The 17948-nt window shown below is 38.9% G+C and overlaps 1 protein-coding gene across 1 annotated transcript in view; it reads right to left on the bottom strand.

Annotated features, from left to right (window-relative positions):
• Positions 1-17948, bottom strand: part of apbb1 (amyloid beta (A4) precursor protein-binding, family B, member 1 (Fe65)) — a 106322-nt gene that overhangs the window by 26188 nt on the left and 62186 nt on the right. Inside the window, exon 9 of the mRNA XM_056265609.1 lies at positions 16890-17004. Coding sequence (XP_056121584.1) covers positions 16890-17004 — 115 coding nt within the window. The remainder of the gene's footprint in view (positions 1-16889; positions 17005-17948) is intronic.

Below are 17948 nucleotides of genomic sequence, written 5' to 3'. Positions count from 1 at the left end.
ATATTCTAGGCTATGTGATACAATTTTCAAAAGTCTTGTGAATAAATAATCAATATGTGTTTTGTGGCCTTATTTCAGAAACTTTTATTTGTAAGTTTTTCAATAACCATGCATAAATAATATTCTCTCAAAAATACAAACATGTACATACATGTTGCTCAAATATTATGGTAGCCCCGTTTGTGCTATATAGAGTGAATTTACACCGTTGCCATTAACATGTTTATAAATAACTGAAAAAAGCACAAATGTCAGTGCATGTCAAAACATCCCAAGGGCCTCAAAAAACCCTTGGTCCCCAGAGGGTTAAAGCTGCTGTAGGTAACTTTTGTAAAAAAATATTTTTACATATTTGTTAAAACTGTCATTATGTCCTGACAGTAGAATATAAGACAGATAATATGTGTAAAAATCAAGCTCCTCTGGCTCCTCCCAGTGGTCCTATTGCCATTTGCAGAAATACACGCTCCCGGTCAGAAACAACCAATCAGAGCCAGGAGGAATGTCTTAGCAGTGTCAATCACGCTTGTGTAGGCGCTGATCACACCCCTCTCTTGCACAGCGCGAGCCGTCGTTCAAACTCAAGATTGCCGGCGAGCTGCAGCTGTGCTTATGACGGAGAAACAACCTAAACTGCCAATTCTCGAGTGACACCTGCTCATAAAACAAAGAGGTAAAAGGAAAAAGACCGATGACGATAAACAAGCGAAAAAGAAAGAATTACACAGAGCCCATTGACTCGGTGTCAAAACTCTAGCCGCATAACATGTAGATGTAAAATGTCACGCACTCTGCTAAGCAACAATTGAAACCTGCTAATTCACTGGCTTGTCATGTTGCTGAAATAATGTACTAGCACACCTTATCTAGCATTATATATCGCTAGAATAATTACTTACATACTGTAACGTTAGTTACCGTTATATTAACGTTATCTTACTAGCTATTTATAACTTATAGAAAGAGTGCAACGTTATAAAGTTACATGTAGGCTATTGCAAAATACATAATTTGTGGGCGGCAGTGGCTCAGTGGTTCATGTAGGTTGTCTACAAACCGGAAGGTTGGTGGTTCAATCCCCGGTTCCACCTGACCAAGTGTCGAAGTGTCCATGAGCAAGACACCTAACCCCGACGAGCTGGATGGCGCCTTGTATGGCTGACATCGGTGTATGAGTGAGTGTATGAATGGGTGAATGTGAGGCAAATTGTAAAGCGCTTTGGTGGCCATTGGGTCTGTGAAAGCGCTGTATAAATGCAGTCCATTTACCATAATGATTTGAGGACCAAGTTTGTAGTCAAAGTATGGGCAGGCGCGCGTTCGTCCCATCCATCTCACGGTCATGTCCGCTAATTGCGGTGGAAACGCGGCTATTGTTGACGTTTAGTCCCTATTAGTGAATGTGCCATATAACTTTTTATCCGCTGTTATCGGTGGCCCTGTTTACTAGCCTGCGCGTTCACGACAGGCTACGCTGTGGAGGACGAGCTGTGGAGGGAGGGCTGTAGCGCAGCAGAGAGTAAGGGGGTGGGACCTGTGCTTGTGCTTGTTCAAATTTTCAGGTCAACGTTTTCTCAAAACTCCCTACTGCAGCTTTAAGTGTGTGCTGCAACCAGATCTCACCATCGGTTAGGATTTTAACACTCCTGTAGTGTTAGCCAGGCATAAGTGAAGTCCCCATCATCTTGATGGTTCAACAGATTATCTTATCAGATTTTCCTGTGGTGTGAGGTGTGTTAAGAGTGAATGAACCTGCTCGGAAGAACGTCGGAGCCGCCCCGATCGCGAATATTTACGATCAGAAAACCTGATGTGTGGGGGGAACCAGAGGATAAACGCGAACTACTCTGTTGATTGTCAGGTGGAACGAAAAGATACCCAATCAGAAAGCGGGCTGACAGAAGACGGAAGCGTAACAACCGTAGTCATGGCACATTTACAGTCCATGCTCCCGCCATCTCCACGACTTCACGCAAACCCTTTTCTTTTTCCGTGAATGTTCTGTCAAAAGCATTCCAAATACTATCATAGCAATTTCTTCGTCCACCATGTTTACTCTGAAGTCACGAGAGATTTTGCGAGATCCTGTGTTCACAGTTGGGGCATTGGTTGAAAATCTGTTTGTGTGTTGTCCACACGTGTGTTGTCTTCTTCTGTGGTGTGTGTCTGCTACATTGCGGCAAGCCACACACTATAGAAGCAAAACTGTCAAATCTAGGATTTTTTGTCCTCATGTTTGTGGTCTCTCACATTTTGAAAATATTATAAGATTTTAAATATCTTTTAGTGTGGCCCCAGCATTAACCCTCTGGGGACCAAGGTGTTTTTGGGGTCCTTGAGATGTTTTGACATGCCCTGACATTTGTGCTTTTTTCAGTTGCTTATAAACATATTAATGGCACAGGTGAAATTACACGCTATTTAGCACAAACAGGGCTACCATAATATGTAAGCAACATGTATGTACATGTTTGTATTTTTGAGAAAATATTGTTTATGCATGTTTATTGATAAAACTAAAAATGAAAGTTTCTGAAATAAGGCCACAAAACACATACTAAATATGTGTCCACAAGACTTTTGACTAATGGAAGTTGTGGCCTAGAGTATTTGCTTCAAAATGATCTGAAAATCATCCTTTCTAATCATTCACATAACACCATAGAGTGCTTTAAATTGTGAAAAACATTGTTTTTGTTTGAAAGGCAATATGCGAATGGGCGTGAACGGTCCAACCCCCTCATGTATAATTAGGTGATTCCCACCTGAGAAGACAAGGATGCATTCATTTCATTCAGGTGTGTCACAAGAAAGAATGCAAGGAAAATATATATAGGCTACATATATACACACACACACAGACATATATATATATATCAAATCAAAATATAAATGAAAGTCAAAAGCACATTTTTAGTCATACCTGGAAACAAATCCTGTTCAAATAGGTTATATGGGCCATTCAATAGAATTGGTTCAAAGTTAGAGTTGGAAAGATCTTATAAGATCCATAAATCTCATAAAGTATTATTTTTTAAAGTATGCCAATACATTTTTTATTATACAGATTTCAAAGTTAAGGATTCATTATTTTGATATAGCCTAGCTGGAACAAACACTATAACAGTTGATAAGTTTATTTTTGACAAAACATACTATATATTTAACATATGAGCAGAAACTGCTAACAAAAGCTTATTTGATGTCTATTTTAGAGTTAAAACTTTATAATAGATCCTAAACTGGGAGGGTCTTTGTCTTTCTCAGGTGTGAAATGCCATACATATTAATGAGAGATCACACCTCCTCGCATAAAGCTTTCTCACACTAAACACGTCATACACATTATAAAAGACTTTATTGACTTATCTGAATGAGTAGTCAGGATGATTCTCACATAGTTTTGGAGCAAATATTCTAGGCTATGTGATACAATTTTCAAAAGTCTTGTGAATAAATAATCAATATGTGTTTTGTGGCCTTATTTCAGAAACTTTTATTTGTAAGTTTTTCAATAACCATGCATAAATAATATTCTCTCAAAAATACAAACATGTACATACATGTTGCTCAAATATTATGGTAGCCCCGTTTGTGCTATATAGAGTGAATTTACACCGTTGCCATTAACATGTTTATAAATAACTGAAAAAAGCACAAATGTCAGTGCATGTCAAAACATCCCAAGGGCCTCAAAAAACCCTTGGTCCCCAGAGGGTTAAAGCTGCTGTAGGTAACTTTTGTAAAAAAATATTTTTACATATTTGTTAAAACTGTCATTATGTCCTGACAGTAGAATATAAGACAGATAATATGTGTAAAAATCAAGCTCCTCTGGCTCCTCCCAGTGGTCCTATTGCCATTTGCAGAAATACACGCTCCCGGTCAGAAACAACCAATCAGAGCCAGGAGGAATGTCTTAGCAGTGTCAATCACGCTTGTGTAGGCGCTGATCACACCCCTCTCTTGCACAGCGCGAGCCGTCGTTCAAACTCAAGATTGCCGGCGAGCTGCAGCTGTGCTTATGACGGAGAAACAACCTAAACTGCCAATTCTCGAGTGACACCTGCTCATAAAACAAAGAGGTAAAAGGAAAAAGACCGATGACGATAAACAAGCGAAAAAGAAAGAATTACACAGAGCCCATTGACTCGGTGTCAAAACTCTAGCCGCATAACATGTAGATGTAAAATGTCACGCACTCTGCTAAGCAACAATTGAAACCTGCTAATTCACTGGCTTGTCATGTTGCTGAAATAATGTACTAGCACACCTTATCTAGCATTATATATCGCTAGAATAATTACTTACATACTGTAACGTTAGTTACCGTTATATTAACGTTATCTTACTAGCTATTTATAACTTATAGAAAGAGTGCAACGTTATAAAGTTACATGTAGGCTATTGCAAAATACATAATTTGTGGGCGGCAGTGGCTCAGTGGTTCATGTAGGTTGTCTACAAACCGGAAGGTTGGTGGTTCAATCCCCGGTTCCACCTGACCAAGTGTCGAAGTGTCCATGAGCAAGACACCTAACCCCGACGAGCTGGATGGCGCCTTGTATGGCTGACATCGGTGTATGAGTGAGTGTATGAATGGGTGAATGTGAGGCAAATTGTAAAGCGCTTTGGTGGCCATTGGGTCTGTGAAAGCGCTGTATAAATGCAGTCCATTTACCATAATGATTTGAGGACCAAGTTTGTAGTCAAAGTATGGGCAGGCGCGCGTTCGTCCCATCCATCTCACGGTCATGTCCGCTATAGCTGATAACAAACGTTGTCTATCTAGCATTACGAGCTTTCTGAAATGAATATGCTTTGGTATTAGTGTTCGTCTCTTTTCTGCCGTTTTGTTAATGGCCTCGTTAGTAAACCAATAGATCGCACACAAAAACAGCACAGCTTGAATCTCCTCAATACTTAAAACTCAAAACAAGTACGCGCAGACTGGGAGGAGCAGTCGCACGCAGTTCAACGTCACCAGACTAATCTTCCCGGTACTTTAGTCCACGGTGTAAACGCAGTGAGCAACCGTTCTGGGGCAAAAAAAGTTCCTATGAAAAAAGTTCCTGGGACAAATAGTTCCTGGTAATTGCGGTGGAAACGCGGCTATTGTTGACGTTTAGTCCCTATTAGTGAATGTGCCATATAACTTTTTATCCGCTGTTATCGGTGGCCCTGTTTACTAGCCTGCGCGTTCACGACAGGCTACGCTGTGGAGGACGAGCTGTGGAGGGAGGGCTGTAGCGCAGCAGAGAGTAAGGGGGTGGGACCTGTGCTTGTGCTTGTTCAAATTTTCAGGTCAACGTTTTCTCAAAACTCCCTACTGCAGCTTTAAGTGTGTGCTGCAACCAGATCTCACCATCGGTTAGGATTTTAACACTCCTGTAGTGTTAGCCAGGCATAAGTGAAGTCCCCATCATCTTGATGGTTCAACAGATTATCTTATCAGATTTTCCTGTGGTGTGAGGTGTGTTAAGAGTGAATGAACCTGCTCGGAAGAACGTCGGAGCCGCCCCGATCGCGAATATTTACGATCAGAAAACCTGATGTGTGGGGGGAACCAGAGGATAAACGCGAACTACTCTGTTGATTGTCAGGTGGAACGAAAAGATACCCAATCAGAAAGCGGGCTGACAGAAGACGGAAGCGTAACAACCGTAGTCATGGCACATTTACAGTCCATGCTCCCGCCATCTCCACGACTTCACGCAAACCCTTTTCTTTTTCCGTGAATGTTCTGTCAAAAGCATTCCAAATACTATCATAGCAATTTCTTCGTCCACCATGTTTACTCTGAAGTCACGAGAGATTTTGCGAGATCCTGTGTTCACAGTTGGGGCATTGGTTGAAAATCTGTTTGTGTGTTGTCCACACGTGTGTTGTCTTCTTCTGTGGTGTGTGTCTGCTACATTGCGGCAAGCCACACACTATAGAAGCAAAACTGTCAAATCTAGGATTTTTTGTCCTCATGTTTGTGGTCTCTCACATTTTGAAAATATTATAAGATTTTAAATATCTTTTAGTGTGGCCCCAGCATTAACCCTCTGGGGACCAAGGTGTTTTTGGGGTCCTTGAGATGTTTTGACATGCCCTGACATTTGTGCTTTTTTCAGTTGCTTATAAACATATTAATGGCACAGGTGAAATTACACGCTATTTAGCACAAACAGGGCTACCATAATATGTAAGCAACATGTATGTACATGTTTGTATTTTTGAGAAAATATTGTTTATGCATGTTTATTGATAAAACTAAAAATGAAAGTTTCTGAAATAAGGCCACAAAACACATACTAAATATGTGTCCACAAGACTTTTGACTAATGGAAGTTGTGGCCTAGAGTATTTGCTTCAAAATGATCTGAAAATCATCCTTTCTAATCATTCACATAACACCATAGAGTGCTTTAAATTGTGAAAAACATTGTTTTTGTTTGAAAGGCAATATGCGAATGGGCGTGAACGGTCCAACCCCCTCATGTATAATTAGGTGATTCCCACCTGAGAAGACAAGGATGCATTCATTTCATTCAGGTGTGTCACAAGAAAGAATGCAAGGAAAATATATATAGGCTACATATATACACACACACACAGACATATATATATATATCAAATCAAAATATAAATGAAAGTCAAAAGCACATTTTTAGTCATACCTGGAAACAAATCCTGTTCAAATAGGTTATATGGGCCATTCAATAGAATTGGTTCAAAGTTAGAGTTGGAAAGATCTTATAAGATCCATAAATCTCATAAAGTATTATTTTTTAAAGTATGCCAATACATTTTTTATTATACAGATTTCAAAGTTAAGGATTCATTATTTTGATATAGCCTAGCTGGAACAAACACTATAACAGTTGATAAGTTTATTTTTGACAAAACATACTATATATTTAACATATGAGCAGAAACTGCTAACAAAAGCTTATTTGATGTCTATTTTAGAGTTAAAACTTTATAATAGATCCTAAACTAGTCAAACACACACACACACACACACACACACACACAGAAACATGATTCAAATTTAAACAGTAGGCTATTTTTGCGTTTACAGACACTAAACGTTATTCTATATCGCGATTAGAACAAAGCACAAGAATAAAACACTTACAGCTCAGCTCGCTCCTCGAAGTGAAAATAAACCAGCACTTGTTCTGAGGTAGGTAAATGTCCCAGGATTATTCCTCACAGCCGCGCAAGACGACAGTACATTAATCTGACTAAACATAGTGTTTACAGAGTTTATATGGGCGTTTACACGTCTCAATGTGTTGCTTCAGATCATTAGCGTTTGAATAGCGCGCGCTCTCCGTGGGCGTGTCACATAAGCGGAATAATGAGATGCGAGAACGATAATGAGAACGGCTGACACATCTCTCTTTTTATATAGATTACATAAACAGGGAATATTTATTTTAGTTTTAAATTAGATAATTTAAAAGTACAAACTTAAATGATCATAAACATATATTGCTCATGTCTGGGTGAATAGTATTAGCTGAGTTTTTTTTTTTTAAGTTTAGAGGCGTGCTCCAGAAAAAAAGTTCACGGACACGGAGAGGCAGAACGCACACCCTGTTTATTTTCTTTATTTTACAAAAGCACAATATTTTATTTCGATTGTAGGTGGGCACATAAAAAAGTAGACATTTAACAGTATTTTAAAATATGTTTCATAACTCTGTATGACCAGAAATTATGGAGTAGTTTAAGTGTATTTTTCTGCTATGTGAAAAAATTCTGCCAAAACGCACGGGTGCGTTCTTGGTCCCCAGAGGGTTAATTAGACACACTCAAAAGCAGGTGCCAAATAATTCAAGTCATGTGACAAGGGAAAAAATATATATAATATATTAATATGTGGACGCTCTGATGCTCTGACGTAGATCGAATGCGTGGTCTTTTTTAAAACTGTATTTAAAGCAGCACTAAGTAGGAATTTCGTTTTTGTCAAACAGCGACCCCTAGAGTCGCTGTGGAGCACTTGTACTGTCGTGAATAGCACTCACGCAGAGATGGCCCGCACTCACGGCCGGATCCCCTCCCCCTGTACACCGGTACCTGTTCAGTAGGATGGACGCTGTAACGAGTGGAAATAAGGTATGGGCCCTTTAAGAGCTGCGCGCGCCCAACACCACATGTATACGGCACCGGGTTATTTCTGTTTGATGCTCATTTTATCAGAATTTTATCAGATCTGTTTTTTGCCGTAAAGAAATTCGTTACCTAGCGAGACCTCATATCACACGATACTTCCTAACACACAGCCGGCGGCTCGCCGGCCCAAAGTTGCAAGGGTGGTTTTGCGGCTCACAGGCACCAGGGGGGTGCGAGACGACCACCATTCAACACGAAATCAGTAATATAAACATTACAATGACTCCAAAGCTGTTCGGTTAAGGTAAAAAAGTTACTTAGTTCACCTTTAAAGGGGCCGCAAAGCAAACAAGCATGACGATCGTTATTTTTGCAGAAAATTGATCGATGGAAAGAACCTAACAATTATAGTGACATGTTTGCTAATGAAATAAACAAATTAAAAGCCATTTGTGTGGTGTGGCTTTTGTGTTCATGGTTAAGTGTTATTATAATTTGCATTCCCGCTGAAAAAGTGTTCTAGCACGAAAATCTTGCCTATAAATAGTGTTGCGCGCCTTCTTATCAAATTCAAATGATCAACCTTCTCGATTTTGCTTGGGAACTAATGTGGTCGGAACCAAAGTTTACAGGACTGCGCTCTCTGGAATTCTCTCAAACGGAGCACTTCTACATTCCGATTGGTTGCCGCCGAACCGCGTCATAGCTCATTACCATAAAGTTGACCTGACTTCAACTCTCCTCGCCGCTCTCACTGTCCAAGACGCGCCGCCCTCGCCGGAGCTCGGTGTGAACGCACAGTTAAGGTTCGATCATTCAGATGACACGGGTTCAAATCCCGAACAAACATGGACTATTGTAAATGTTATATTTATAAATGCAGAGAGATATGTCTAGTTCTAAAACTCGGTTACACCATATAGTTGTTAGCTTATATTTTTAAAATAAAATTACCATGCATTTCCATTTTACAAGGAACAGATAGTATCCAACAGAACGCCTTTACATCTGTATAATAATACCAATTGTAATTTCAAAAGCAGTTCTGTAAAAATTATTTTTCTCATAACAGCTAAAATAACTTAATAGCCTACACCGTGATTTTTTGGTCATACAGATAAGAGTAGAGTAGCCTACATTGTTCAAAACTGTAAACTTTTATTCATATTAGGCTAACGACAAAAGTTTATCTGTCGTCTCGGTCTCCGGGAACTGCGCGTCAAATGAACCGAAAGCCACTTGCCTCAGCTCAGTCACGATAAGAAATCGGCTATGTCTAAAGCCTTTAAATGTCTAAATATTTAGGCTAATAAATGTTATCTGATTACGTAATCCATATGAAAACGAGAAGTACAGAGGATCTACTCAAACATGCTTAGATATGCAAGCGCTTCCCAATGAGAAAATGACATGGCAAGGGTGAAAATCTCGCTCTAATTAAATAAATCGCCCTGAATTAAAATGTAAAAACAGATCAAATAATTTATTTGTCGAAATGTTGCGATATTGTTTTATTTCTGACAAGTTCATAATTATTTTATAAATGTTTAGTTTAGCAGCAGTACTACGAAGCACCGTGGTTCGAAATTTATTTGAATAAAAAAAAAAAAAAAAAACTTAATTCACAAATTGCATGCAACCTGGTTGTAAGGATCCAAAGATCCCTGTGGAATTTAATATTGAGTTGAACATTTTGTTCATGACAACAAATGAGCGTTTAGTTTTGCTTGGAAAAAGCTGTCCCAAACCAGTTTTATTTCTTAAATTATTGAAATAATTAAATATTTAGCAATAAACTTTTATGACAGAAATATCACTACATGTAGCTTAAATAATTTAATTCCTTTATTATCAACACTTTAATAGCCTAATGCTAATGTCTAGAATAGCGATTTAAGTGTGAGTTGCGACTTCTCTTTGTTGTAAGTCAGTCTCAGACTCAGAGAGCCTGTGGGGGGTTTGGAGGGACAGTTCAGTGCTGTATCGTGCGTGCTGAACAATAGGTGTTAATGTTCCTCTTTCATATGGAGATGCCGGATAGCCAGCCTGATGAGCAGGCAAAGGCTAAATTCTCTCGATGTGTCCAAATGTAGGACATATCTTATTAAATTACAAATATTGTAGTTTATTCATAGTAGCCTTTTTTAAAGCTATTTCACACACACTTTAAATTTAAGTGTTCAATCCAGTTGTTTCAACTGTTTTTTTTTTTTTATGTTTGAGCAGTGTGTATGATTGTCAACAATCTGGCATTATCTAAACGTGAACTGTTCATGCCAAGAAACGAGTGAGCAGCACAAAGCTCTTTAATTCCCGATTAACCTCGTTTTATTGTAAGGTGAATTCAACAAGGCATGCTGTGTCTTTGAAGCAACAAAGGCTGTATCATTTGTTTTTTGTTGTTTTTTTCATGTGTATGGATGACACGTATTATCAGTAGTATGATGTGTTTTTACCCTGAAATGTTTAATTTCGAGAGAGACCTGGTGCGCGCAGCGAGGGAGACTAAATAAACTTGCTAAAAAGAGATCCAGCGCGAGAGAGGCAAAGAGAAACGCATGTTTTTAATTTGTTGCTTTGGACTATTTTCGTTTTGTACTGTTTTAATCGTTTAATTTAGCTGCAATTTCTTTAGCAATAAACATTTAAAATGTCGCAATAATAAGATTCTGTGTTTTTTATTTTGCATCGCAAAGGAAATAAACTCTAAACTCGATGCAACCCTGTTTAAAATAAATAAATAAAAAACCTGTCCCTACACTATTTAAACCTTAAATTGTTCGATGGGGATTCAAACTCAAGTAATTTTAGTGTCTTTTTACATTACACATCAGTTTTGTCATGTGCAGCGGCTCTACAGGAATGTAGGAAATGTATGTTGTATTGTGCCATTGATAATTCAACAAAACGCTTGACTTTAAACAAATAAACAGTTAATAAACTCGCTAACTAATTAACAGCATGAGATTACAATGAGATTCGATCTCGGGTCGCTAGAAGCTCCGTGAGGCTTATGTCGTTGCATTAACCACAGAGCTACCGTCTGAACGCTGATACGTTAAAGTCTCTTGCAAAGCCTCATTGATGTAGCCTAACATGTTTCTATTGCAATGTTATAAGTTTTCATTATTTATTCAATTTCATTTCAGTAGCCTAATTTCAGTATTGTGATTATGAATTATTTTAACTATGTTTCACTTGAATTCATCTGCTACCAGCTTTCAATCGCTCTGAATGAGCCGCAGCGCGGCGGCAGATTACGCAATTGACTGTTCGCAAAAGCCACGCCCCCTAGTTATTGTTACTACGCCCGTCAAACAAATGGTCAAACACGACCAGCGCGACAGATTGCCATGACGGGAAGAGGTATACCCGTGCGTGTCACTGACCTTTTTTGGAGCAATACCTCAGCGATATCCTCCAGGTTGAGGCAAAAGGGGTTACAGTATGCAGTGGAGGGATATATTCAAAATATAAAGATACGCAATGAAGGAGACACACGAATACTATCGAGGCGAATGCTTATACCGGTCTCAAGCGAAATCTGAGAAACCCCATGACCTTTACCTCAAATGTACCAGCACAGCCTTGAAGAAGATTTTATAAGCTGGTTCAGTAGCTAATTGTTTGGAGTTAGAAATATATAACTCGCACTGCATATTTAGTAATTTTGCCTCAGATACAGGATTATACATTCACTTTAACAAGCAGGTTGTTCATTACCACGGCAACAGCTTGTATGTCATGCTGAATGCAATTTTCGTGTTTAAAAAGTAACTATACATAAGAGACGGAAAGATGCAGATAATCATACATTATTTAAGGTTATTTCTAATCGTTACGATATTGATATATGAACTGATGTTGTCAAGTAAGCTTCATGCTTTCCCCGTTGCGAGCATGCACTCCTCTAAACTAGGGATGTCCCGATCCGATACCGAGTCCCGATCCGATACTTATAATACATAAAAAAAGAATAAAGAAGAGAGAAAAAACAGATCCAGGATGTTCCTTATTTTTTATTTAATTCACCTTATTTTAACATTCAACAACTCTGTTAACAAACAGAGCACTTCTGTGAGGTAGCTTGAACAATCAAGTAATAAATAACATAAAATCTTCACTTTTAGACTTTAGTGCAACAGTAAATATAGAAAAAGTCTAAAATAAAAACAAATAGCACCTCAACTTAAAATACCCGGCAGGCATGTAAACAAAAAATAAAAATGTTTTAAAAGTGTATAAAAAAATAATGAGCATATATATATATATATATATATATATATATATATATATATATATATATATATTAGGGGTGTAACGATACACGTATTCGTATTGAACCGTTCGGTACGAGGCTTTCGGTTCGGTTTTCGGTACGCATTTTTGAACCGAACGGTTCGTTGGACCATTTTTCCTGCCGACCAAAATTTCGTTATTTCAAATGAAGGCGCGTCACGCGTGGCAAGCGCGCTCATAATGTGCGTGACCACAACATTGCCCAACATCAAATGGCAAATGTAATGTAAGCGGAACGAAACCACTCGTTATTGTGTGGTTGAAGGACCGTTTATCAGTTTGGACAAATACAGCGCGAGCCGATCTTAATCATCAGCACTGTTACTACACAGCCAAATCCAGTAAAGAAAGCATTTGAATTCGCCACTGAAGTAATAACATCGCTGCAAGATCTAGTGAGAAACATTCGCATTTCTCCGTTATTAACGGATCAAACAGCGCTGACGTGGAAACCAGGAAGAAACATTGTGCCATGAATGAACTATCCAGTGTCCACAGATCAGCAACATTCACCATGGGTTTACTGTAGTAACACTACTAACTGTAACCATGGAAGTTTGGCAGGAATAGTAGGCTATAATGCTTTCAAGTAACATCACGTCGGTTTTATTTTGACATTATGAATACAATTGCTGCCCTCAAATGTTAATCTGAACTAAAATAAACCTTTGTTTATAACTACTACAATATTACATTTAATTTTGTCCAAGGAGCTGTTTTGTTTTATAAGCTCCTAAGAAAAGTCAAGTATAGCTCCATCATTGCTCAAAGTTAAAAAATATCATACTTTATGATGTTAGTTTTAATAAAAATATAATTAAAAAGATTAAATCAAGGAAATTTCTCTGGCATTTCTTTCTTTTTGCTGTATCGGAAACGTACCGAATCGTACCGAACCGAACCGTGACACAAGTGTATCGTATCGAACCGAACCGTGAATTTTGTGAACCGTTACACCCCTAATATATATATATACACACACATTAGGGGTGTAACAGTTCACAAAATTTGCGGTTCGGTTCAAGAAATGCCAGAGAAATTTCCTATTTATTAAAGGAAAAACCTTTAAATAAGTTTGAGTTTTCCTACATCTTGAAACTTTCAGCTTTATAAATGTAATCTTTGAAGGATGAACAAATAATGTTTTGGTAATCACATTAAAAATAACATTTAAATATATATTTATATAATATTTGAGTTTTGAAGTGCAACATTAAATCCATGTTCACAATGTTTCTCCTGTTCCCACGTCAGCGCTGTTTGATCTAATAGAGATCTACGGTTAATAACGGAGAAATGTGAACGCTTCTCTAGATCTCGCAGCGATATTATTACTTCAGTGGCGAACTCAAATGTTTTCTTCACTGGATCTCTTAGCACAGTGTCGCTTGATCTCGCGCTGCACAGATGTTGCTGGTCCGAACTGATAAATGGTCCGTTAAGCACAATATAATGAGTAGCGCAGTTTCGTTCCGCTTTCATTACGTTTGCCATTTGATGTTGCGCAACGTTGTGGTGATCGCGCCAGCGCGGATTTTGTCTGCAGGAAAAATGGTCCTAGGATTAATTCGGTTTGTATGCGTACCGAACCGGAAGACTCGTCCCGAAACGGTTCAATAATTACGAATACATGTACCGTTGCACACCCCTAATTTACATATATCCGAGTCCTGATCGGGAGGTAACGTCCGATTCCGATCGAGTCTGAAACCACGTGATCGGGCCAGATTTCCGATCGCGTGATTGGATCGGGACATTCCTACTCTAAACTGTAGCTACGGGTGCTGCACTGCTAGTTGACTGCTGCTCATTTCCCCCCGAAATTATCATGTTAATAACAACAACCCTTTAGAAAACGTAATTCCTTTGTGGATCCTCTTGATCTGCTTTCTCCATGTTTCTTTGACTAATCTTAGTGCGGGGTGAGGGGCCAGCCTCAGTGGCCTCAGTGCGTCATCAAGTAGGGGCATGTCCAGGAGCTCAGGGGCTCCAGTGCGTCATCGAGCCCCGTTTTAGCCCCGCCCAAAAAATCCGGAAAATAGCAATGGTGAAAAACTGTTTAACGGTCTAACTCCACAATTCAGTACTTCACAGTTCACAGTCTTTGTAATATGTTTTAGCAATACATTTCTAACATTTATATTGTTATTAGAATTTTTACAGGGACTAATCCAAGTATGCAATGGTCTCGAAGTTTTACCAACATGTGCAAGACCACAAGGGCACCGAATAAGATCACATGAGTAGAAGAACAGGTAACAGTACTGCGTATCAGAATATTGCGACCAGTGTGCGGATGGCTAAAATAATTGCATTTGTGTGTAAAGGCAAACTGGGCGCAATAGCCAACCCTATAATTACCTAGGGGAAGAGTTGGAACGCCTTGTTTTACACGGAAAGGAAATTCAAAGTCGCGAAGATTATTTTGAAAACCTAATGTAATGTGTCTAATTAAAGGGATACTCCACTTTTTTTGGAAATAGGCTCATTTTACAACACCCCCAGAGTTAAACTGTTAAGTTTTACCGTTTTTGAATCCATTCAGCTGATCTCCGGTTCTGGGGGTACCACTTTTAGCATACATCATTGAAGTGGACAAGACCATTAGCATTTCTAAAAAAAATGACCAAAGAGTTTTGATATTTTTCCTATTTAAAACTTGACTCTTCTGTAGTTACATCGTGCACTAAGTGTAGCAGCGCCTGAAAATAGGCCACCTTCCGTCAACACAACGGAACTATTTTCAGGCGCTGCGTCATATCATTACGCCTGCTGCACTCATGGTACGGCAGTAAAGTTTCTTGATTACTACGCAGGAATGAGAGTATAGTTCCTAGCCATATCAGCCTAGAAAATCACAACTTTACATTTTCCGTCGGTCTTAGTGCACGATGTAACTACAGTCAAGTCTAGTTTTAAATAGGATAATATCGAAACTCTTTGGTAATTTTTTTTTAGAAATGCTAATGGTCTTGTCCACTTCAATGATGTATGACTAAGCTATGCTAAAAGTGGTACCGCCAGAACCGGAGATCGGCTGAATGGATTCAAAAACGGTAAAACTCAACAGTTTAACTCTGGGGGAGTAGTAAAATGAGCCTATTTCCAAAAAAAGTGGAGTATCCCTTTAAGGTGATCACCTGTTTTCTATAAAGAGTTATTTTTATTTCACATGGGTATTGGGTATTTAACTACGTTTTTCTGACATCCTCATGTAAGCTAATTGTCAATCCCTCACTAAGCAATGACCAAGTTTAGGTCCTTCATAACTTTTTTGTAACTACAACATAAGCATAATCAATTTTTAAAGAGTTCAAAATGTTCTACAGCACAGAAAAAAAAACCACTACCTGCTGTACAAGGATATACTCAAATAGTGATAGAAATTTTATGTACAAAAAATACCAATCTTAAAAAAGTACCCTCAGATTCAGTGGAGGTTTGAGCAAAACGTGTTTATGATGCTTGAGTGGCACTTACTGGATCCATTTACTCAAGACTCTCAATAGATGCAATGGTTGTGTATTCACATTAGGGGTGGGAATCTCTAGGCACCTCACGATTCGATTCGATTACGATTCAGAGGGCTGCGATTCGATGCTAAATCGATTATCAGAATCTTTTTTTTGTGTGTGTGTGTGACTATAAATACTTTGCTTTAAAAGTACAAAGTAATGACCCATAAAGAATTAACATACAATATATTTTATTAACATTGCAAAGAACCAACAGGAAAATACATGTGTGTCTGAACTAGCAGCAGCATATTTGTAGTAAATTAATAATATAACAACGACCGGTAACGTTACAGCCGAGTGTTTTTCCTCCTCTGGCTGGAAACGTGTCATTTGGCTTCTCATATGTGTCTTGTTTCCGAAATATTTTAGTTTTACTCTACAAAGCTTACAACTAGTGTGGCTCTTGTCCAGCTCCTTTCCCCCTTCAACTTCAGAAGCCAAAATATTTCCACACGTCAGCTTTTAACGAGGAGGGTGTTTGGATTTGGCGCTCAGCCATCGCGTCCGCGTCTGTTATGTGCACAACACAGACGGTCCGGCCACTGCACTTCCGCGCTTCAGAGTTCCGTCTTTCGCGTTCCGTCAGTATTACGTTATTATAAATATATATCTAAAAAAATTGTATTTTTTTTTGAAAATCGATTTTTGACAATTGTGAATCGATTCAGAATCGTCCACGTCCGCATCGCGATGCATCTAAGAATCGATTTTTTCCCCCACCCCTAATTCACATCTTTTATTAACTTTTATAACGTTTATCCTCGTACCCAACACAAGTTAGGTTCTCATCTACATCGCATGAGTAACCACTCCAATTATTATTCCCTGCTCATAAATACCTGAACCGCTGTTGTTTCAATAAATCTAGGATATTTTGCACACTGCAGCGCACAACGTCTTCAATGTTTAAACAAGAACAAGAGTATGAATATTTTCAGCCAGCAGCTCAGATGTCCTTACCTTAGAGCAGATGTCATGCATGCTTGTGGCGATGTTTTTTGCAGGGGTGTCACACCGAAATACATGACACTTTAGCACATGAGTCAACTTGTCTCGAGCCACATACGCAAAGTCCCTGCAATAAGAGACAAGAAACAAAACTAAACAGCTGCATGTATTCATAATCATTTCAATTCATCCACGCACCCATAAGCTTGTGTGCACAGTAATAAATGTAGGAATGAGACGCTGCATCAGTAGCTGACACTATGGGAACACGCTCTGGTTTGGCGGCTGAATCACGCCAACAGTACCAGCCTTCTTTAACTAAGGTGTTGCTTTAATGATGCCTTTTAAGAATGTGGTGATTCTATCATAGATAGATTTACTAGTAAGGAAATCAATCAGAGACTGAGCATGGCTGGCTACGCAGCCTCTTATTCCCTACACAGGAAACCAAGATTACTAACCAAAGAGTTCCCTTTCATAGGTTTCCTTCAAAGCTGCGTCAGTGGCTGACACAAGGGAAACGCTGTACCAACATGCCTACTACGAGCTAGCCACTCATTCATCAGCACGTGAGATCAAAGTTGCAGAGACTAACGAACACAGTGACTAGGGCTGCCCGTGACTGAAGAATTTTTCTATTCGATTAGAAGTTGTTCACTTAAGCCAATAGTCAACTAAACGCATGTTTATGTTATTAATTTCATTACTTAATGAAAGGAGAAGTATGCAATATTGACAGCTGGTAGTTGAAATGGGAACTGCAGTCCAAATTCAGGATATTGGAGATCGTAGTTTCTCCCACCCTCTGCTGCTCAGACTCGACGCTCACGCGGGTTACCGGATTGAGGACACAACAGGAGCGAGCGCTATTGACGATGGGAGACGAGGACACACTGTAAGTTGAGTTGATTTATCCACGTTTTAATATGCTTCTGTTCATAGAGATTTTTAGATGGATGTCGAGGCTTTTTAAAGTTGCAATCGAAATTATTCAACCCCCATTGCAAATCAGGTTTATTGGCAAAATTGACAGACTTTCAGCTGTTTGCAATGAACAAATCAAACAAAAGT

Source organism: Rhinichthys klamathensis, unplaced genomic scaffold, assembly GCF_029890125.1.
Source record: "Rhinichthys klamathensis goyatoka isolate OS25496 unplaced genomic scaffold, OSU_Roscu_1.1 h1tg000236l_1, whole genome shotgun sequence".
Lineage (NCBI taxonomy): Eukaryota > Metazoa > Chordata > Actinopteri > Cypriniformes > Leuciscidae > Rhinichthys > Rhinichthys klamathensis.
The sequence above is the reverse complement of the archived record's forward strand: the minus strand, read 5'-3'. Positions and strand labels throughout refer to the sequence as shown.